Raw genomic sequence first — 23,378 nt, 5'->3', positions numbered from 1 at the left:
GAGGGATGATATGACTCTGGGTCATAGCTGTACATCTCATTCATCCAACCCTGCAGCACATCCCAGAGAACATGGATTTATTACCAAAGCTGCTTTTGTCTGTACATATTCATGTCTGCATGCTGAATTGTGTTAGTACTGAAACAACAGAACTTTGTGAATACAAACCCTATCATTTTATTCCTAGGATCAAAACCAGTATTGTAGGGTCTATATTGTTCCTATGCAGCAAGGGGATATAATTAATTCCTGGAATCTTAACTGTCTGCTTAATTTATTCAATGTTCTACCATATGACTATTTCAGAAAACATTTCCTAAAAACAAAGGCAAACAATACCTCTCTGTGCACACGTGATCTATTCTGAAATACAGCTTCTATATTTTGAAATACAGCTTCTATATTTTGCTGTTTTACTAGCACTGCAAATCTAAATACAGCACAATTGAATCAAGAGCATCCTGAGGGAGTCTGATACTGGTGAAGTGTGCTCATTGCTATTTTCTTATTCAAGGAATCCCTTGCAGATTGGTGTATTAATCCAGTTTAACTGCTAACATCTGTCTCAGTAGTTTGTGTGTATGTTTCTGTGTGGTGTAGTAAAAAATAAAAAACTTAAATATAAAAAAAAAATGTTAAAATGTAGATATTGCTAGCTTCAGCATTAGTGAGACTATGCTTGCAATATGTGAGTGAATGAATAGCTGGCTGTATCTTAAATAGTTTTTCAGAGTCACCAAACCCTACTGCAAACTTTTAATTTTGGGTTGACGTGCATGGAGACCTGACCTGAATTTCTCTCTTTGCTGTTTCTCTCAGTGTTGTGCCTATTGACTTCAACAGCAGGCTGTCCATTCGGGAAGAAATAGGCATCTCAGTAGCAGTAGGCTGCTGTGATGCTAACATCATTACCACTGTCAAGCCCAGCATGAATCCACACGCTAGTCCTAGAGACAGTCCTGTCACATAGGAAGATAGTGGTAGTACAAAGAAGCTGTAAGCCAGCATGCCAACACATATCAGCCATCTGCTTGGGTTTGAGGAGGTGGTACACATTGCAGGGGGTGTTTTGACACCCTTCTGCTCTGGGTGATTGACCTCCTTTCTGTCAGAATGCTCCTGAATTTCCAGCACTTGCATAACATCACCATAAGTGCAGATCTCATAACGGCTGCTCTCAATGCCCAGCTTGCAGCAGATCTCAGAATTAAAACCTGGTGTCAGCTCTCTATGAGGTTTTCGTAGTGGGGTTTCACACACTCCAAGTGGACTCCTAACCTCTTTGTGCCTCCCTGCAGCTCCATTCTCACTCCGAATTGGTATACCTCCTGCAACAACACCTTGTGAGGCAGGTGAGTCACCTTTTTGTGTCTTTGGGCTACCACTGTCCTCTCCAATAATCTTGCTGAGCTTACTAAGTGGCTCCTGCATGGCCTCAGACAATTTGCGGCGCCTGTCCCCAAATCCAGCCAACAGCAAGCTGCTGGAGCTAATCGGTTTCGGACGGGACTCTGTGGGAGAAGATGGAACCGTTTTGGGCAGGGGTTCTGCATCCTGGACCTTGGGCAGTTGACCCAGTTGTTTCCATGGTTCCAAATCGAGCTTGGAGTCAGAGTTGGAATGACAAAATTCAGACTCTCTTCTCGAGATCTCCATGGAGAGAGAGTCAACAAGGCTGATCCTTGGATTGGGCCTTAGCAAGGCAGACTCTTTACACTCTTTATCAGTGAAAGCTGAAGAGGATTTAATGTTGCAGCTCATAGAAAGTGGAGCACCAGTGGTGTCAGGGATTGAGGTTGAAGGCTCACTAAGGGCATTTGGGGTAGAAGAGGAGAGTGGAAACTTGAAAGCAGAAGATTGGAGAATTGGTCGATTGCTCCCTCGGCCACAGGGTTTCTCATTGGAGAAGGAGGTGGTGGGACCCTTCTCATCAGCATCCAGGAAGAGCTCACTGTCTTCCATGATTTAGTATGTATGCATTTAGTGGGCTAATGTTGATCTTGTGGCCATAGGACTGGATCTGTAGTCTTTACATAAGGTTATCCTCTGCACCAATGGCAATAGCATGACTAAAAAAACAACAGAAAACACATATTGCGGTCACTCAATACATGTAATGTCATGTTATGTTTTGGAATCACTTAATCAATTCTATGTACCAGTACCTTTTTCTTTAAACTACGAATGGGCAATTATTATAGGGAAACAATATTTGAATATGTTAGGACCTCATAGGATGAGACATAGTACCTAATTAGGATAAAAGAAAGATCATTGTGTTTAGTCTGTGCAATCAGTACAGTAAAAGATAAAAGCAAAGCATATTTCCTAAAACCCCAAGCCCAACAGTGTGCACTAACTATACTGACTGTGCAACATTTTTTAGGCTGTAAATTAAATAAATTAATTTATATGGCAACATAATCTGCTAATTAAACCCAATCAGTGTATCAGATCTGCTGACTACACTTACGCTGCTTGACTTCTAAGCTTTCTTAAGGCAAAATTTATAGAATGTAATAACACTCAACAGCACTGTTGAATTATAAACAGTGAATCAGTGCTGTCTGAAAGGTTTATTTAAAAATGTGCATCATTTACTCATTCTAATATACAATTGCTTTACAAAAATATCTAATTTAAAGAATTCAAAGCCAATTCATAACTGGCATATAATTAACATTAAAGGAGTCTCCAGTGTTAGTGCAGTGTCAGGTCTAAAAAATGCTGAAAGAAATCTGAAAAGAAAATCTGAAAGTGAATATTGTGCATATATGACATTAAGTGATTTATAAGAGTAAAATAAACTATTATGGCACTTTTTATATTAACTGTAATTCCAGTGCATATTTCCATGTCAATTTATAAAAAAAAAAAAAAAGCTTTTGAATTGTGCTAACAAATGTGAATGAATTCTTACGTGTGTGCACAAAGAAATAAAGATCTGTTCGACAGCAAATAAATAAAATTAAATACTAAATGTGTTTCAGCCAAGAAATTTAATTTGGTAAAAGAATAAACGTTTAAACAGAGCATTCACCCCCAACACATTGTCAAATTAACTCAAGGTTAATGTCTAAAAGAATTATGCTTGCATGGCCAAGCCAATCTCTTGATGACAAGGAATGGCCCAAAATTGAAAGACTATGCCACCTACACACAATTGCTCTTTAGTGTAGACAGTTGTAACTGTTCAAATGTTCCCTGCAACAAAGTAAAAATGCTGTTAATATGAAAATTTTCAAGCCTGATATTTAATAATAGGTTCATGCAGTTTCCTCCAAATACACTACATGGTAAACAAAAAATCTTTTCATTTAAACTGTTTATTGTCTGTCATTTTAATTAATATGAACTCTGATTGCAAGTTTTTGTCTACCTACTTTAAGACATGACTGTCACTGATAGGCTGCATGAATCTACAGCCAGGGTTTGTATGAAATCAGCCCAACACTCATATCACTACTTTTTTTGTTCATTTTAATAATGTTAATAATGTACAATGTTAAATGATGTCATGTGCAAAAATGTATATATATATATATATTATATATATATATATATATATATATATATATATATATATATATATATATATATATATATATATATATATATATATATATATATATACAGTGGGTACGGAAAGTATTCAGACCCCCTTAAATTTTTCACTTTTTGTTATATTGCAGCCATTTGCTAAAATCATTTAAGTTCATTTCTTTTCCTCATGAATGTACACATAGCACCCCATACTGACAGAAAAACACAGAATTGTTGACCTTTTTGCAGATTTATTAAAAAAGAAAAACTGAAATATCACATGGTCCTAAGTATTCAGACCCTTTGCTGTGACACTCATATATTTAACTCAGGTGCTCTCCATTTCTTCTGATCATCCTTGAGATGGTTCTACACCTTCATTTGAGTCCAGAAATTTTTGATTATACTGATTGGACTTGATTAGGAAAGCCACACACCTGTTTATATTAGACCTTACAGATCACAATGCATGTCAGAGCAAATGAGAATCATTAAGGTCAAAGGAACTGCCTGAAGAGCTCAGAGACAGAATTGTGGCAAGGCACAGATCTGGCCAAGGTTCCAAAAAAATCTTTGCTGCACTTAAGGTTCCTAAGAGCACAGTGGCCTCCATAATCCTCAAATGGAAGACGTTTGGGACGACCAGAACCATTCCTATAGCTGGCCGACCGGCCAAACTGAGCTATCGGGGGAGAAGAGCCTTGGTGAGAGAGGTAAAGAAGAACCCAAAGATCACTGTGGCTGAGCTCCAGAGATGCAGTCGGGAGATGGGAGAAAGTTGTAGAAAGTCAACCATCACTGCAGCCCTTCACCAGTGGGGCTTTATAGCAGAGTGGCCCGACGGAAGCCTCTCCTCAGTGAAGGACACATGAAAACCCGCATGGAGTTCTCCAAGATGGTGAGAAATAAGATTCTCTGGTCTGATGAGACCAAGATAGAACTTTTTGGCCTTAATTCTAGGCGGTATGTGTGGAGAAAACCAGGCACTGCTCATCACCTGTCCAGTACAGTCTCAACAATGAAGCATGGTGGTGGCAGCATCATGCTGTGGGGGTGTTTTTCAGCTGCAGGGACAGGACGACTGGTTGCAATCAAGGGAAAGATGAATGCGGCCAAGCACAGGGATATCCTGGACGAAAACCTTCTCCAGAGTGCTTTGGACCTCAGACTGGGCTGAAGGTTTACCTTTCAACAAGACAATGACCCTAAGCACACAGCTAAAATAACGATGGAGTGGCTTCACAACAACTCCGTGACTGTTCTTGAATGGCCCAGCCAGAGCAATGACTTAAACCCAATTGAGCATCTCTGGAGAGACCTAAAAATAGCTGTCCACCAACGTTTACCGTCCAACCTGACAGAACTGGAGAGGACCTGCAAGGAGGAATGGCAGAGGATCCCTGAATCCAGGTGTGAAAAACTTGTTGCATCCTTCCCAAAAAGACTCATGGCTGTATTAGATCAAAAGGGGGCTTCTACTAAATACTGAGCAAAGGGTCTGAATACTTAGGACCATGTGATATTTCAGTTTTTCTTTTTTAATAAATCTGCAACAGTGTCAACAATTCTGTGTTTTTCTGTCAATATAGGGTGCTATGTGTACATTAATGAGGAAAATAAATGAACTTAAATGATTTTAGCAAATGGCTGCAAAATAAAAAAGAGTGAAAAATTTAAGGGGGTCTGAATACTTTCCGTACCCACTGTATATATATATATATATATATATAAAACAACACTTTATTACAACATTACATTATTGAATTAAAACAGATTCTAAGTGAAGTGTTGTTAAAAAAATAAAGCTGTATCATTATTAAAGAAAAATCAATGTCTGGCTGGCACAAATAACTCCACATCGAAGCACCCCATCATTGATTAGTTCTTACGTATCCTATTCCCCCCTGGGGACTGAGTGACACGAAAGAAGGGCAGCATTGTGTTACATTGAGTGCTTAGCATCTTAAGTGTGTAAATAAAGTGCATCTGTATGTTGTCATGTTACTAACTACAACTACACCATACTGCATCCCTGCTAGATGAATTGCACCTGTGCTATAAAAGCAAACAAGCATGTCTTTTTACTAGGTCATCACGTGCATATAAATTTCCCTATGTGGCTTTGTTTCTTTAATACACCTCCACATCCATTGGGTAGTCTTGTTTTTCTATATTAGTACTTTCTGATTTACCCAGTCAGTACATATTTATGTTTGAACCTATGTTTGAATGTCCTTCACGAAATGCTGGCACATAAATACAAAAAAAGCATGTGCATACTGCTCTACTTGGTTGTTCTGTTTCAGCATATCAACAGCAGCAGCTTCTTTACCACCATAAGACTCTTAATACTATAGCATGATAATAGGAAATTGGGTAATGTTATACAGAGAGATACTGATTGAGGGCAGAGTGATGAGATAAACCTGTATTTCTGTCAGTAGATGAGCAGGATGTGTGTAGGTTAAATCACTGGATTGCAAGAATAGGGTCACTAGAGAACAGTATTGAGTCAGTGTAAAGCTTCTGGGAGCAGTGATAGCAGCCTATGGGAGAGCTGAAATCAATTTATCAATAGTTTGATGATGAAACTCTATGGGCTGAACAATGTATTATATTACTGATTGATTAATAAAAATGACAGAAGGCATAAATTATTAATAATATATAAAATAAATGTTTCAAGTCTTTAAAGCTATTCCGTTCCCTGGCTTTTTTCTACTCTGATTTGTGCTAAGTAACCTATTTAGATACTGTCACTGACAAGCTCGTGAATCAGTCTGTGTAAAAAAAAAAAAAAAGTAAGAAAAATCAGTCTATGCCCCGTATCTTAATACATTTCTGTGTAAATTAAATATAAAAAAAAATGGCTGCTGAATTCTCTGGTATATATGCTTAAAAATAAAGTCATTGACATAAAGTATGCTTTTGAATTACATCAGTATTGTAATTCTCCTACAACTTTTCTGATTAACTCACCTGAATCTCGACATCCAGCGGACAAAATCCAGGAGTGGACAAAAACCTCATTACTTTTAAATCATTTAAAAATATATATATCATTTTTACAGGTGTCAGCAGAAGCGAGAAGACAGGATTCAGTGTATTTCTGGATTACAGTCATTTAGAGCACTGGTCCCTTCCTGCAGCATCTCTGTGCAGACGCAAGATCCAGATAAAAGAAGAAAATAACACTCACATACTTCTTTCAGCGTTCAGTCCAGTTAGACTGATAGAACTGCTGCAGGACACTGTACATCACTCCTTTATCAGTGGGATCGTTTTTCAGCTCGCACGTTTTCCTCGACAAGACCTCGTCTGCCCTACATGCCTTTAATTATTAACTATTCGGATCAACGTAAGATGTTTTTTTTACCTCCTTGTTTTGGTCAGCATGCAAACAAAAGTGTAAGGTGTCCCATGTCGCACTCATCAGCAGCAGCCGCATCACCAGCAGCAGTAGCGTTTTCTAATCCGGAGTGATGTTAATGAGCAGCGCCCTCCGGTTAGTCCACGCGCTCCAGCTGCTGCAGTGTACACTACTCGAGTCCGGTATCGTCTGGCTCAGGACCGCAATGCTATATAATCTTTTATATAATTCCCGAACAGGTGAATCCCGACACAGGAAAGTCAGCCTGTACTGCTGAAGAGCTGCACGTGTTACATCCACATCCACATTTTACCCATGTCCAAATAAATCTGGATTTGCTTGTTTGCAGCTGTCTGAGTTTGAATGGTGAAAATGGATTATGGATACTTGAATTTGAATCAGGCTTTTTATTATTCCAGTATTATACACTACAACATTTTTGGACACTTGACTTTAAGATTTGTATCTGCTTTAGCCTTTTGCTTTTGCTTTTATAATAACTTCCACTCTTTTGGGTGTATGTTCCACTAGATTTCGAAGTGTGCTTGTGTAGATGTGTGCTCATTCAGCCATGAAGGAATTAGTGCAGATGTAGGTGATATGAGGAGGCCTGGGAAGCAGTCCCAATTCATCCCAGTAAGGCTGAAGTCAGAGCACTATAGCAGGCAACTCAAGATCTTCTAATCCAGACCTATGTAAACCATATTTTCATGGAGCCTGCTTTGTGCACATGTTTGGGTCTCCTAGTTCATATGAAGGTAAAACTTTGTGCTATTGTATCTAAAGACGTCATGTACAGTATACCTCAAATTTTGTGGAAACAGTGGTGGGGAAGAAACAGATAAGACTGAAAAAGTCAAGTGTCTCAATACTTTATTCCATATAATAAAAATTAAAATTAAAAGTGTTTCTCTGTAATTGTTTTTTCTTGAGAGTATCTTCACGGTAAAATAAACAATTGAGTCTAACATCAAAATACTAGATTTTTGTTTTCTTTTTATTAATTGTGCATAATTTAAAAATGTTTTAGTACAATCCAAAATGCTTCTAAAAATATAATAATTTAACTAGCTATACAAAGTCTGGAGTAAGTTTTGTTGTGGCAATTCTCAGGATAGATAGGAGGTATTTGTCAGAAACTGTCGCAGTTTTTAAAGAGTATCATCAGATTAAGCTCTCTTAATAGAAGAAGAAAGTATTGCACGCGAACAACGTCATTGGAGCTGAAGTGCGACATCTTTAGGGGAAACGTGGGCATTACAGGGGAAAGGTAAATTGAACAATGTTTACCCGTACCTATTTTAATAGAATTTGGTCAGGTTCGGCGGGCCGGATTAATAAACCCGCGGGCCATAGTTTGCCCATGTCTGAGCTATACTCATCGTGCTATTTATTTATTAATTTTTTTCATTTATTTATTTATTTATTTATTTATTTATTTATTTATTTATTTATTTATTTATTTATTTATTTATTTATTTATTTATTTATTTATTTAAAAATAAGAAATGCTGTCATCGTGTGGTTGAATTGAGAATAGGCTCTGCTGCAAAAGTGGTCACGTGGTACAGACCACTCCGTCAAAAGCGCGACGATCACGTCACGTGTCTGTTTCGGAAGAGAGAAGTTTCTTTTTAAACGCGCCGCGCAACACTGTTTTGCGACAATGTCTTTTTGTTCATTTTCCAGAGGAGAGATCTTTAAAGATCACTTCGACGCGGGTAAGTTTTCGTCGTGGCTCTGCCGACTCTCTCCATACAGCAGCAGTTATGCTGAAAGAAAGAACCAGCATTAAAAACTTGAATGAAGAATGTTGCATAACTTAGTCTGAATAATGTGAAAAACTGTTTACAGCTTTCAAACTGCAGTTATGTAATAACTTAAATTGTGTATATTATTCCATTATATAAGCATGCAAACTGTATGGTATGGTGTTAATCTGTTTTTTTTTTTTTTTTTAAAAAAGAGGGAAAGTAAGCACAAAAAAAATTCCTAAATTATGTTGTGTGTAATAATGTGAAATGACAGGGGAAAAAGTATTAAACACACTTACTGAAATGTATTTAATACTTCGTACAAAAGCATTTGATGGTAAGAACAGCTTCAAGATGCCTGGTCTGATTTTGGCCCATTCTTCTACACAAAGTCTTCCAATCTTGAAGGTTCTGTGGGCTTCTTCTATGAACTCTGATCTTTAGTTCTTTCCATATATTTTCATTTTGATTCGAATCAGGTGATCATCTGGACCAGGGGGTTTCAACTGGTTCTGTGGTACTCCTTACCTGTTAGTGGGATTTCTGGGTGTGGTGACATCCACACACTCTGTCTATTCGTGGTGATATAGTGGTACATAGTGACAGCCTCATATCATTCTCTGGTTCTAGCCTTGCCCTGTACTTGTTCTTTAGATATGCCAGTGTGGAAAAAACGCTTTCACAAAGGTATGTAGTTGGAAAGGGTAAAAGACACCTCAATGCTTTTACTGTAAGCTCTGGGATGTAGATGCAAAGTGCCATGGTTTAAAAAAAAATAAAATTGTATTGTTCACTAAAACATACTGCCAAACACTGTCAGTTTATACTGTATCAGTTTGAATATTTTAGATATTATTATTAAATTCAGTTTTCCCACTAATGTGCAAATATTCTGGAAATGTTTGGAAAAATAAATTATGGAAAAAAAAAGATTTTAATAGTGAAATTATGTAGGCTGTCACGGACCACATGCAATGCCGCCGCGGACCACCGGTTGAAAACCCCTGATCTGGACCATTCAATCAGCTTTATTTTCGCTCTCTGAAACCAATTGAGAGTTTCCTTGGCTGTGTGTTCTTGATCATTGTCTTGCTGAAATGTTCACCCTCATTTCATCTTAATCATCCTGAAAGATGGCATCAGATTTTTTTATCAAGAATGTCTGGGTACATTTTTTCATTCGTCCTTCCTTCAGTTAAATGAAATCTGCCAGTACCGTATGCTGAAAAACAGCCCCACACCATGATGTTCCCACCTTCAAACTTCACTGTCGGTATGGTATTTTTGGGCTGATGTGCAGTGCTATTTGTTCTCCAAACATGGTGTGTTTTATGGCATCCAAAAAAAGTTACATTTTGAGTGTGTTACTTATTGTTTTCTTTGAAACAATTGTACCTGATTATTCCAGGTCTTTCAGAAGCTCTCCACAAGTGGTCCTTGGCTCTTGGACAACTCTTCTGATAATTTTTTCACTCCTCTGTCAGAAATCTTGTAAAGAGCACCTGGTCAAGGCCAGTTTATGGTGAAATTATGTTCTTTCCACTTCTGGATTATAACCCCAACAGTGCTCACTGGAACATTCAGAAGTTTTGAAATCCTTCTGTAACCAATCCCATCAGTATATTTTGCAACAATAAGATTGCAAAGGTTTCGAGGGAGCTCATTGCTTTTACTTGTCATGAGATGTTTCTCACCTTGGTAATAGGACACCTTTATATAAGCAATTAGTTGGGACTGAACCAGCTGATATTAATTTGCACTGACGAGGGCAGGATTGCTTTCTAATTACTGATTGATTTCAGCTGGTGTCTTGGCTTTTCATGCCTTTTTTCACATCTCTTTCTTCGTGTTCTATAGTTTTTCTTTGTTATTTCACATTACACACAACTTTAATTTATGGACATGTATGGTTTGATTTCTTTGCATGGGTGGATTGCATGGGTTATTACCAACATCTGGTAACAATCTAATGTCAATAGAACCTTAATAAACATTTACTGAGCAACATGTAGATATTATTTTGCCCGCTGTAATTTGCCAGGTGATCACTAGGACATCTTAAACGCTACAAGAAAAAATAACCTAGAATTTGAGTAAATGGGACATTTAATTAAAGGAGGAATGAGTCCTTTTCACTCTTAAACATCCTCATGACATGGTTTGTGAAGTACATAGTGTGTTTCATGAACACTACTGGTGCGCCACAAACCGTTTTTTTTTTTTTTAAACTATTATTTATAGATGAACGTGATTTCAGATCAGAGTAATGTGACATTGCTATTTTCTCTCTTGTGTAGGTACCTATGTTTGTGTTAAGTGTGGATATGAGCTGTTTTCTAGCAAAAAGAAATATGAGCACTCCTCTCCCTGGCCTGCCTTCACTGAAACTATCCACAAGGACAGTGTCTCCAAAATGGAGGAGAGACCTGGTGCGCTGAAGGTAAAAGTGTTTACTCAGTGCTACTTATAATGATTCAGTATTGTTAGAGCAAAGGTTTCACTAGAGGTATTGCTTAGACCCCCTATAGTTATTGCCGCTTCGCTTCGCTTCCTCTTCTTCTTCTTCTTCTTCTTCTTTTTCTTCCTGTCTTTCTCTTTTTTACTGCTGGTTACACTGTCTGCAGAAGCCCTCAGAAATAGTAAAGTAGAAAGTTGTTAATTTAGAGTGATTTAGGGAGGGTCTTGGGAACATTTAAACCACATTTGGGCCAGGTGCTGCCAATGGTCTAGATCTGCATCAGGGGTCACCAACTTGTTGAAACTGAGAGCTACTTCTTGGGTACCGATTAATGTGAAGGGCTTCCAGTTTGATACACACAAGTCGAAATAACAAATTTGCTCAATTTAGGTTTAATTATATTATAATTAATAATTAATGATATTCATTTATATCTAGTCATCTATATTTTAATATTGTCATTTTCAAATTCACACCAATGCAAGTGAGATTTAAAAAAAGAACAGCTATTTTTAGAAAAGGCCTGTCGGCGACACGTGGTCCTTGCGGGCGACCTTGTGCCCGCGTGCACCATGTTGGTGACCCCTGCTCTACATACTTCCATTGCTAGGTAGTGACAGTGATCTTATAGCTCTAGTTAGAAAAACAGTTTAACTACAAAATTATTTAATGTAGCCCACAGTGTGAACTTATATATTTGAACTGTACTGTTTGTTGTAGATTTGCTGTGGGAACTGTGGTAATGGCCTGGGTCATGAGTTTCTAAATGACGGACCCAAGCGTGGACTCTCACGATTCTGAATATTCAGTAGCTCACTCAAGTTTATCCCTAAAGGTATTCACTCTTATGCTTACATTCTTATACAAAAGATTGAACTTATGTTTAGTGCTGTCTGTGCTACATGTCCTCTATAATAAGTACCTAGATCATAATTTCTGTGTGAATGGAATGGTGAGCTCACATATTTGACCAGTATGATCAAGGCAAAGCAATTCATTAGCTAACGTATGGGCCTTAACAAATAATGGTCAGAAAGTTAGCAAGAATGAGCAAATGCGGCTTTTGCAAATGTAGACAGTGTTGATGCTTTTTCAGTGTTCTGTAAATTCCTAAAATCAGATTTCGAAAAACAGTTTTTAAAGATCTGTGCTAAAAGCAAGACGTGTTTGACTTTCATTGTGTATGAGGCTGCAGTATGACAGCTGCACACCAAGTTCTGTGTTTTCAAGCGTATTAAAGACAATCAGTTAAATAATAATGCAGAATATGTTGTTTAGTAAGTTATAAGCTTTCATTCATCAAAATATTCCTAAACTTATTCAGTTAAGAAAAAAGAATACTCTGGACTGAGCTTCACTGCTCTGCCTGATTTCTTACGGATTGTGGTACAGGTGTGCATTTGGGCTTTTTTTTGCGTTTATGCAGGCTCATTTTTGATGTCGTGCTCTGTGAGTTGCTTGTTCTGGCCACTACAAAAGAAAAACTAATTGTTTGGACATGTCCCAGGCATCTCAGCTACTGATTTGTATAGCACTAATTATGCAAACATAATGAAACACACCCATTTATATGCTGCCGATTGTGTCCTTTTTGCAGAGGGTGAACAGTAGAGTGAGCCGATGGAGTGAGGTGAAGAAGACACAAAAATGTTCAGAGGTACAGAGGTTCTGTGGAAGGTGTGGACAGTTTATGACGTGTTGTGCTACAAATCCCTCAGTGGAATTCAGAACACTGATATTTAAGGTCACACTGGTACAAAAGGACAAGTCTGCTTGTAGTCAGTGTCTCTTCAAGTCTGTTGATAGTCTGTATCCATGCATACCAAAAATGAATCGTGATTGCTATATGGCATTTCTTAACTGATTTTAACTGATTAGGCTGTTTAATGTAAGCAATTGTACGATTTTTAATAAATCCTTGCAATAAGCTTTATGAAAATGTAGCACCAAAGCAGAAAATATTGTTTTGTACAATGGGAGAAAATTTCTGATTATAAGTTATGCTATTGTTTGACAGTGTTGCACAAAGAAATCAAGTTTTCTTCTTACCAAACGGTCTAAGAATAAAGTTTTTATTTAAGAATGAGAAATATTTAGTTGCAATTGTGGGACCCTTACGAGAAAAATAAATCAAGGACCGTGACGTGGGGCCGCCTTCCCGTGGGCTCACCACCTGCAGGAGGGACCGTAAGGAGCCAGTGCTGAGAGGATTGGGCAGCAGTCGAAGGCAGGGGCCTTGACAGCCCGATCCCTGGACACGGAGAAGTGTCTGGGGAATCTGCTTAGACTGCTGCCCCCGTGACCTGAATTACGGATAAGCGGGAGAAGATGAATGAATGAATGAATAGTTGCAATTGTTGGTTCAATATTTTCTTTCTGGAAAGAGCTCAGATATTGGCATTTTATAAAAAACTTTGTAAAGAAGTCTGTAAATAATTGGTCTATTTCAGGGTTGGTTTATACATTTGATTCAAGATTCAGTTCAAGCTTGATGAATCATGTGCTGGATGTTACACTATACTGTGAAATTCTTAAATGGTGTTCATCCCATCCATTCACCCACAAAACCATATACAAATCATAATAGACTTACTGTAATGTGAGAAAATCTAAAATAGTGTACATTATTAAGTACTAAGATGTAAATCTAAATCTCATGTCATAATAATTCTGTCAGACACAAAAAGTGCTGTTGAGTTGAAACACTTTTGAATTCCATGTTATTTGCCTGTATGGCCCTGACATGGTGTATCACATAAACATAAGATGTCTCTATGATGTATTTCTGCAGAGTGCAATCTCTGACTTCACCAACGGAGGGTGCTGTTGTAACAAAGTTGTGTGAAATTCATACGCCCAAAAAATGAGCTACAAGGAGCGGGGGAATCCTCAGTGCACAGTAGGGGTGTTCTACAAACCAAAGACAGCCAAAAGTTACACAGGTAACAAAAAAGCCTGAATTGCTTAATGTAATAAAATATACAATAAGGTGTAGAAGGAAGTGTAATGTGTAATCTAATCTAATCTAGTGGGGTTTTTTCTTTCCAATTAGGAATAGTTTTAGGGCAGTGGGCCCAACCTTTTTTGTACCCCAAACCAGTTTCATGCATCTTACATTATGCAATTATTAATTTAATTATAACAAATGCAATGAAAATGTAACTCAACTACCTATAATGGAGATTATGTGGGCTCTTTATTTATTTATTTATTGATGCATAGCAAAAAGTTTGCATTATCTCTGTGCGGCCCTTTGTTAGTCCACAGCCAGGTGGATGGAGACCCCTGTCTTAGAGGATAGCTATCAAGACACAAGTTACCTTTTTAATGCTGGGCCTTGGGTTTAAGGTCGGTTTGCACTGCACAAACTCAAACCATAACTGCTAGGAGTAAAACCACAAAACTATGCTTAGGAAATTGACCAGTCACAACCACTTAAGATCGAAATGGTTCTTGTTTGCTTTCCCATCTCCTTCCTGTGGTTAAACGTCCAGTATATGGGGTATAGAAAGTACTATGAGATGGTGCTGTGTATTGCAGAGGTTCATTTAACTAAGAGTGTTATTGCGTAGTGCTTAAAACAAATGCATAAATATGATCTATTACTGAAACTGTGGGAATGTTTCTATTTGTCATCACAAGTTGATGGAAACATTGATTGTACACATGTGCACACAACAATTTCAAACTGAACCATTCATTGTTTCTCTAGGAACATTCATTGGTAAAATGGCAACATATGAAGCTTTTAATTGTATGAGGAGCAAATCTTTAGTCAGGAAATTAGCCGGAATTAAACAAATAGATAAAGAAACATAATATAATAATATAATATTAGTGTTTCACTTTGATTAAAATAGTTTAGAAGTTTACTTCAGACATTTTAATCTTTATCATGAATTTTTCTTGCCTACGAGAAGAATTAGGTAAATTAGAAGAAGCAGGTAAATTAAATTTACCTGCTTCTGTTTTTTCCTCCCCAAACACTTTGTAATGGTGATACAGGAGCAATCAAAAATGCATTTGTTTTATTCTTGTTCTGATAATTTTCTGATAAATTAATTGAAATCAATACCATTTAAAGCTAATATGTTTTGCTCTTTTGGGCTTGGCCTGTTTTATTCCTCAATTTTGTTCTTAATGTCTCAATAACTATTTACAGCAAACACATTCAACAAATTCAGATTTTCTATGTTGTTAACCCAGTTAGCCTCAACAGCACAAAGAGCACAAAGCGACACCTCACCAGATCAAGGTTGCTCTACCAGCACAGCTTCTCTTTTGTACACACAATGCTGAGTGGTTTTGAGTGTGCCATCTTTACTTCCTACATCAAATAAATGACAAATCTGCCAATACTTTTAGGCATTTAGGATATGTTACATATCATATGTATTTCTCAACATGTTTTATACTTATTTAGGACCCTTTCATGTTACTGAGCTTTCTGATGGATGAATATATAAGCAGCATATTGTAACAGTATTAAAGTATGGGTTCCTTCATCAATCAAAGAGGCAGATGAATCAAAGTTACCACTCTTTGTGGTTGGTGCTTATGGTGCTTCTCTTTTACTTTTAAATGAATAACTTTCATTCATTCATTCATTCATTCTTGTTCAGTAGTGGCTTTATTTTGGTCAGGACTGTGGTAAATCTTTGACCAATCCACAGATACACCCTGAATAAAACAATCACAAATTAATACTATTTTATGACTTTAACAATACATTTAAACAATATTTTTTTAATTGAAGTACAATATGATCAGAAATAGAGTTTGCATTTGAAAATAGAAAAAAAAAATTAATAAAAAAAAGTTACAGTTTACGTAACATTACAGGTTTAAGTATGCATTACGGGTGTTCTGTACCACATAAGGTGGACATAAACCATTAGCACTGGTTTTGTACCAAAATCCTTCAAACTGGCAGTTATCCACCCCCTAATTAAGAAACCTGACCTTGACCCATGTCAGCTGTCCAACTACAGACCAATATCAAATCTCCCCTTCATAGCCAAAATTTTGGAAAAGGTTGTAGCACAGCAGTTATGCTCACACCTACTTATGAATAATATTTTTGAAATGTATCAGTCAGGATTTCGGCCTCATCATAGCACAGAGACGGCGCTAGTTAAGGTGGTAAATGACCTGTTATTGGCCTCTGATCAGGGTTTTGTCTCCTTACTTGTTTTGCTCGACCTTAGTGCAGCTTTTGACACCATTGATCACACTATACTACTTGCTAGACTTGAGAACGTTGTTGGAATAAAGGGAACGGCTCTCTCTTGGCTCAGGTCTTATTTGACTGATCGCTATCAGTTTGTTGATGTTAATGGTGAGTTCTCCACACTCTCTGAGGTAAAGTTTGGTGTTCCTCAAGGATCTGTCTTAGGCCCTCTGCTTTTCTTCACCTTAGAAATATTGCTAAAATTAGAAATATGATGTCGCTACAGGATGCAGAAAAACTAGTTCATGCTTTTGTTACTTCTAGATTAGACTACTGTAACGCTTTACTGTCTGGGTGTGCGAGTAGGTGCATAAATAAGCTTCAGTTAGTTCAGAATGCAGCAGCAAGAGTCCTCACTAGATCTAGGAAATATGACCACATCACCCCTGTATTAATCAGTCTACACTGGCTCCCAATCAAATCTCGCATTGATTATAAAATTCTACTACTGACATATAAAGCACTTAATGGTCTCGCACCACCGTATCTGAGTGAACTTCTGTACCAGTATGATCCTCCACGCCTACTTAGATCAAAAGGTGCTGGCTATCTGTTGGTTCCTCCAATAATGAAGATTACAGCAGGGGGCAGATCTTTCTCTTATAAAGCCCCGCAGTTATGGAACAGCCTTCCAACCAGTGTTCGGGACTCAGACACAGTCTCAGTGTTCAAGTCGAGGTTGAAAACATATTTATTCAGTCAAGCCTTTAATCAGTAGATTTTTTTTCTCAGGTAAAGGCTCAGATCTGGAGGGAACATTGATATAGAGTGTTTGGTGAACTGGGATATTTGTACGCTGTCGTCCCCTCACATTCACGTGTTCACTCAGGTTTGTTGATGGTGGTGTGGTGGGTCGTCTCTTATCCCAGAGATCCCTCATGTCTGTGTTGCCTTCTGGTTCTCCCCCTTTTAGTTATGCTGCCATAGCGAGTCTTGCCGGAGTCCAAACTGCACAGTGACTTTAACTCTCATGCAACAATAGGTACACTTAATAATCCATATCCTTCTCTTCCTGTCACCCTCTTCTCTCTCTCTCTCTCTCTCTCTCTCTCTCTCTCTCTCTCTCTCTCTTTCTCTCTCTCTCTCTCTCTCTCTCTCTCTCTCTCTCTCTCTCTCTCTCTCTCTCTGTCCAGTTAAACATGCTCCTGAGGCTCCAGTGACCACTGTTCCTGCCCCTCTCCCCCCCATGGATCTTCCCACTTCATCCAGGCCTGCCTGGATTGGACTGTAGTTGATGTCAACAGTCTCCTACACTGATTCAGAAATACACTTCGCTTTTGATCATCATCACTGTACCCCGCAACATTGTATACCCGCCACAAATGGACATTCGGTGTAACCCAGATGAGGATGGGTTCCCTCTTGAGTCTGGTTCCTCTCAAGGTTTCTTTCTTATGCCATCTCGGGGAGTTTTTCCTTGCCACAGTCGCCAGTCGCCACCGGCTTGCTCATCAGGGACAAACTTACTCATAAAGAACATATTCATTTTTAATCACCACATTATCTGTGTAAAGCTGCTTTGAGACAATGTTCATTGTTAAAAGCGCTATACAAATAAAAATGAATTGAATTGAATTGAAACCATAAGTAGTGCCCTGCAGAATTTCATAAGCACAACAGATATTCCCAATCCTTCTTAAGTACATACTGCTAATAGCAAGTGCACTCTTGTAGTATGTAGTAAATCGAGTTTGAAATTAAATACACAATTTGTACATTATCAAAGACAGTTACGTACAACACAAAACACTAAAAATAAGGTTATTAAGAATCTGTAGAAGTAAAAGGAAGCTGTGAAAATTTTTGCCACTATTTGCAACAAGAATAATTATGATAATTTAATTTGGGGATATATCCCTAACCAACAAAGAAATGTATTACAATTTAAGCCCAGAGCGGATATTTCTCCAGGTTAGCTATGGATTTAAGTCTGCATGTCACTTTTCTGAAAGTAAAAAAAGAAAGATATCCTAATCTAAAAGTGGTGTTGCATTTACCAAGTCCTGTTGCAAGTATATTAGAAATGTTTTTTATATATCTGCATAGACATTTGTAAGCTTAGTAAATTAGGTATGCTGCTGTGAAACCTTTAGCAACATTTCCCAGTAGATCAGTTTCTCACACTTTATTACAAGTCACATCTAGATTGACTGAGAGATGAAAATGAACTGCTGACAAAATTCCCTCTGTCATAGAAGCCTAGCTAATAACGCCTATTAGATTTGAAAATAGTAATACACGTTTTTGACATTTGAATGACACCATCATCAACCAACCGCTTACAGGCAATATTACACATCCAGCTCTTTTACACTGTCAAACAACCATGAAAAATGTACAAAAACTGTCATATACACAAGATCAATATATTTTTTTGAGAAAAACATACGTACAAACAAAAGTAAATACATTTGGAATGTTTTATATGAGGGTGTTTTAAAACAATGATATTGTGCATTTTAAAGTGGAATTCAATAATTATATTATACTGTAAATAGCTAATCTAATACACTAATACATGATAATTTGATAGTATTAACAACAATTCCTTGGAAAGTTTTTAATACAAGCATGATACAGCAGTAATACACTTTTAGGACATGTAAAATATATTGTTCCACCGAATGCATTTTAATGTAAATGTTTTGAGGTTAATTTCAGCTGAGCACTTTATTGTATGTATTTAGACATTTGAATGGCCGCACACATTATTATTGATAATGTTTTAAATTCTTTACCTGGCACCATGTAGTTTTTTATTTTATTTTAATTAAGTATGTACTTCTTGGAAAACATTTAAGGATATCATTTTCAATGGTAACCCCTCTTCTGATACATAAGGAAAAAAATATTTTAGTAAATACCTATATGTGAGACAAGTTAGTTCTTACATATAAACAATTGTTACTTTTTGAGTCTCTCTCTCTCTCTCTCTCTCTCTCTCTCTCTCTCTCTCTCTCTCTCTCTCTCTCTCTCTCTCTCTCTCTCTCTCTCTCTCTCTCACATTAAGGTTAATAAGACCAAAAAAAATCAGCTTGTCATGTTACTAAGACATCTGTCCTGAAGACTTTCCCATGTCAGAAAACTTCAAGTTACAACTTTGCCTCTGGCTATTACAAAGTGCTGACACTAAAAACATCTTTAAAAAAATCTTTTCACAGACAAAAACTTCATATCTACAAATACACATTTAAGTCCATAGTATTAACACAGTATTACACAGTATTTTAGTCCATTTAAGTTCTTGTGGAAATTTTTATTCTAGATTGAACAGACCAAAATGCTGTTATTCTCACTAGTGTTGCAGTATGAATTTAGCCTACGCATTTTAAATGACTTTACAGTGCATCCGGAAAGTATTTACATGGATTCACGTTTTCCACATTTTGTTATGTTACAGCCTTATTCCAAAATCAAATAAATTCATTATTTTCCTTAAAATTCTACAAACAATAACCCATAATGAAAACATGAAAGAAGTGTGTTTAAAATTTTGGCAAATTTATTACAAATAAAAACGAAGAAAAGAAATCACATCTACAATAATATTCACAGCCTTCACAGCCAAGACACTAAAAATGTATCTTGTTTTTACTGATCATCCGTCAGATGCTTCTACAACTTGACTGGAGTCCACCTCTGATAAATTCTGTTGATTGGACATGATTTGGAAAGGCACACACCTGTCTATATAAGGTCATACAATTAGTGACTATCAGAGCAGAAACCAAACTATGAAGTCCACAAAATTGTCTGTAGACCTCGGCAGGATTGTATTGAGGCACAGATCTGGGGAAGGATACAGAAAAATTTCTGCAGCATAGAAGGTCCCAGTGAGCACAGTGGGCTTCATCCTCCATAAATGGAAGAAGTTTGGAACCACAAGGAAAGCAAACCTGAGAGATCTGCGAGAAGGGCCATAGTGAGGGCGGTGACTAAGAACACGATGGTCACTCTGAAAGAGCTCCAGCATTTCTCTTTGGAGAGAACCTTCCAGAAGAACAACCATCTCTGCAGCACTCTACCAATCAGACCTTTATGTTAGAGTGGCCAGATGGAAGGCACCCCTCAGTTAAAGGCACATACAGCCTGCCTAATTTCAGCCAAAAGGCACCTGAAGGACTCTTGAACCATGAGAAGCTAAAATTTAACTCTTGGCTTGAATGTCACCAGGCACCACTCATCACCTGGCCAATACCATCCCAACAGTGAATCATTATGATTGCAGCATAATGCTTTGGGGATGTTTTTCAGTGGCAAAAACTGGGAGACTAGTCAGGATCAAGAGAAAGATAAATGCAGCAATGTACAGAGACATCCTTAATGAAAACCTGCTCCAGAGACCTTAGACCTCAGACTGGGGAGATGGTTCATCTTCCAACAGGACAACAACCCTAAGCTCACAGCCAAGATAACAAAGTAGCAGCCATGGAACAACTGTGTGAATGTCTCTGAGTGGCCCAGACTTCAACCTAACTGAACATCTCTGGAGAGATCTGAAAAAGACTGTGCACTGACACTTCCCATCCAACCTGATGGAGTTTGAGAGGTTTTGCAAAGAAGAATTGGAGAAACTGCTTAAAAATAGGTGTGCACACACACACACACACACACACACACACATACATATACACACACACATATATATATATATATATATATATATATATATATATATATATATATATATATATATATATATATATATATATATATATATATATATTTTTTTTTTATATGCAAAGATTTCTAACAAACTTTCTCACTGTTGTCATTATGGGGTATTGTTTGTAGAATTTTTTATTTGAAATATGAAGTGCTGTAAATAGTTTCTGGATGCACTGTATATACATATGAACTCTTTCCACATTAATAGATCTTGTCACATTTCTCAAAAACATAATCACTTGAGCATTTCTGGATTTTCTGGATCAGAACTTTCAGATTCCGAATTTTGTGTAACCGCACTACATTGAGTCTACGACTGACCTTGCAATAACTGTTTGAGAACATTGCTCATACATATTTCACTGCATTTGCTTTGTTTCAACAGGCAAACTCTACGAAGCAGAACTAAACCTTTACATAATTACAGTACCTCGATCAGTTAAGAATCTAACAATCATTTTCCGAGCAGAACTAATAGAAGACATGACAAGGCAAGTACATTTAAAAGTTACAAAATAATGAAGACAGGAAAACACAGGATATAGTAAGGGTAACCATTCTGGTGGGACTTGAAGTTAATTGTTTGTAATGCCTGGGGCTTAAAGCTTTTCCAGACACCCATTAAAAAAAATAAAAAATCAGTGATTGTTGAAAGGAGCCCCAGAGGAGATTGACATTGCTGTGGGTTTGCTCACATTTATGCACCAGACACTGATCGACAACACTGATATGGTTTTAATAATCATTGTGCTTAATTTCTTTTAAAAGTATTTGCAATTGTTTGTGTATATATATGAAAAACATTATAATCTTGTATTGTTTACCATGCCACACTAAAATAAAAGGTAATGACAAGCCACCAGCCAAACTGCTATATAATAATTTTGCCATTAGAATAGTTGTAAAGCGTCCCCTTGTGATAGTGCTCAAAAGATGAAAAAAATAAAGGTTATGAAGTGGCATGTCACACACAGTACACAGTACAGGATGTGAGTCAGTGTTTTGATTGTTAAAGAGGACTTCTTTTCTATAGAATTCCCAAGCCTTGTCTGTGAGCTGAATGGATTTTTAAACACCTTGCAGGCTTAAACCAGCAACAATGTAATGACATCAATAAAGTAAACAAATAAAATAAACCACTATTTGAAGATGCTTTTTGGTGACATGGTGCAACTTAACTCGTTCTGACACATGACATGAGACAATGTCACATCTGTTAGTTCCCATTCCAGTAGCTTTGTTCACTTGAATGGAGGTTTCAGGTTTTTGAAGATGACTGCTTCACACAGGCGTGGGTTTCCGTCCCCCCCCCCCCTTGTATTCCTTTGACTTAGCAACAGCAGGACTGCAGTGATGGAGCACTCAAAGCCACTCAGCATTGTGTTCACAAAAGAGGAGTTGTGCTGGTAGGGCAACCGTAATCGAACAAGGTGTTTCTTTGTTTTTATTGTTCCACCAAGTTTAGGCTAAATCAAAAATTGTTTAATGTGTTGGTCATGAATTTTTACAATGCATTACATGTTCGAGGTAATCAGTAAACAAAGTTTATTTTAATACATTTAATAGCCCAAACCCCAACTGGCAAAATATTAAGCTCTTAATGACCTTAACAACAAATCATTAGTCAAAAAATTTGCAAAAATTAAACAAATGCATTCTTGAAACCTGAACAACTAATTGCTCATTCGTTTTTCCTTACCTTCAAGTGCATGGGGAAAAGACAGAAACAGGGAAATTCACTTATGTAGTCTTCTTGTAGACAAAGTGTACAAATATTGTATACACTATTGTACACTATTGTAAATTGGGAAAGTGGCAGCTCAGTGGTTAAGGCTCTGGGGTTCAAGCCCCGGAATTGACAAAATGCCACTCTTGGGGCCTTGAGCGAGACCCTTAACAATTTAGTCCAGAGGTGCAATAAGCTGACCCTGCACTCTGACCCCAGCTTCCTACATCGCTGGGATATGTGAAGAAATAACAATTTTCCTTTGCACTCAATAAAATATTCTAAAAATTAAACAAATAAATAAAATAGTGATAATGATTAAAAGGTTTGATGGAAAATTCCATACATGTGGGTGTTTTCAACTACTACTACTACAACTATTTTCAACTTAACTGTTTAAATCCATCAACATTGATATTAACAGAGTTGACCCTTCATGGAAAAAGCTTTCAACAAGTTTACCAACGGGACTTAAACATTCATAAATATTAAATGGAAATGCAATCCCATATAAGAGTTACATCATTTGTACAATTCTTACTACTTAGATTGGTTGTTTGATATTTTGCTATTTTTGCCCTTTTTTGCAGGTGTGTATAAATATGTATACATATAACATAATTTAATTA

General features: G+C 37.2%; 2 protein-coding genes and 1 long non-coding RNA gene across 4 annotated transcripts in view; 1 reads left to right on the top strand and 2 right to left on the bottom strand.

Moving 5' to 3' along the window:
• Positions 1-2,710, bottom strand: part of LOC310739625 (testis-expressed protein 2-like) — a 9,160-nt gene extending 6,450 nt beyond the window's left edge. The window contains exons 1-2 of the mRNA XM_083565686.1: positions 790-2,710; positions 1-50 (exon numbers count right to left, since the gene is read on the bottom strand). The exon at positions 1-50 is cut by the window's left edge and continues 151 nt beyond it. Coding sequence (XP_083421812.1) covers positions 1-50; positions 790-1,962 — 1,223 coding nt within the window. The 5' untranslated portion in view covers positions 1,963-2,710. The remainder of the gene's footprint in view (positions 51-789) is intronic.
• A 5,769-nt stretch (positions 2,711-8,479) lies between these two features.
• Positions 8,480-13,215, top strand: msrb1a (methionine sulfoxide reductase B1a). Of its 2 annotated transcripts, none has more exons than XM_083565627.1 (4): positions 8,480-8,634; positions 10,965-11,107; positions 11,846-11,960; positions 12,723-13,215. In XM_083565627.1, exons 1-4 carry the CDS (start codon positions 8,580-8,582, stop codon positions 12,734-12,736), a joined length of 327 nt encoding a protein of 108 aa, XP_083421753.1. In that variant the 5' UTR covers positions 8,480-8,579; the 3' UTR covers positions 12,737-13,215. The 2 variants fall into 2 exon arrangements, with proteins under 2 accessions (XP_083421753.1, XP_083421754.1); XM_083565628.1 differs by lacking the exon at positions 8,480-8,634 and adding an exon at positions 10,500-10,625.
• Positions 8,577-10,381, bottom strand: LOC310739593. The gene is made up of 2 exons (XR_014537433.1): positions 8,967-10,381; positions 8,577-8,685 (listed from the first exon to the last, which is right to left on the bottom strand). It is a non-coding gene; the product is annotated as an uncharacterized lncRNA (long non-coding RNA).
• Positions 13,216-23,378: the final 10,163 nt, after the last annotated feature.

Source organism: Silurus aristotelis (genome assembly GCF_946808225.1).
Source record: "Silurus aristotelis genome assembly, chromosome: 17".
In the NCBI taxonomy this organism is placed as follows: Eukaryota; Metazoa; Chordata; class Actinopteri; order Siluriformes; family Siluridae; genus Silurus; species Silurus aristotelis.
Note: the sequence above shows the minus strand (reverse complement) of the source record. Positions and strands in the feature narration are given on the sequence as shown.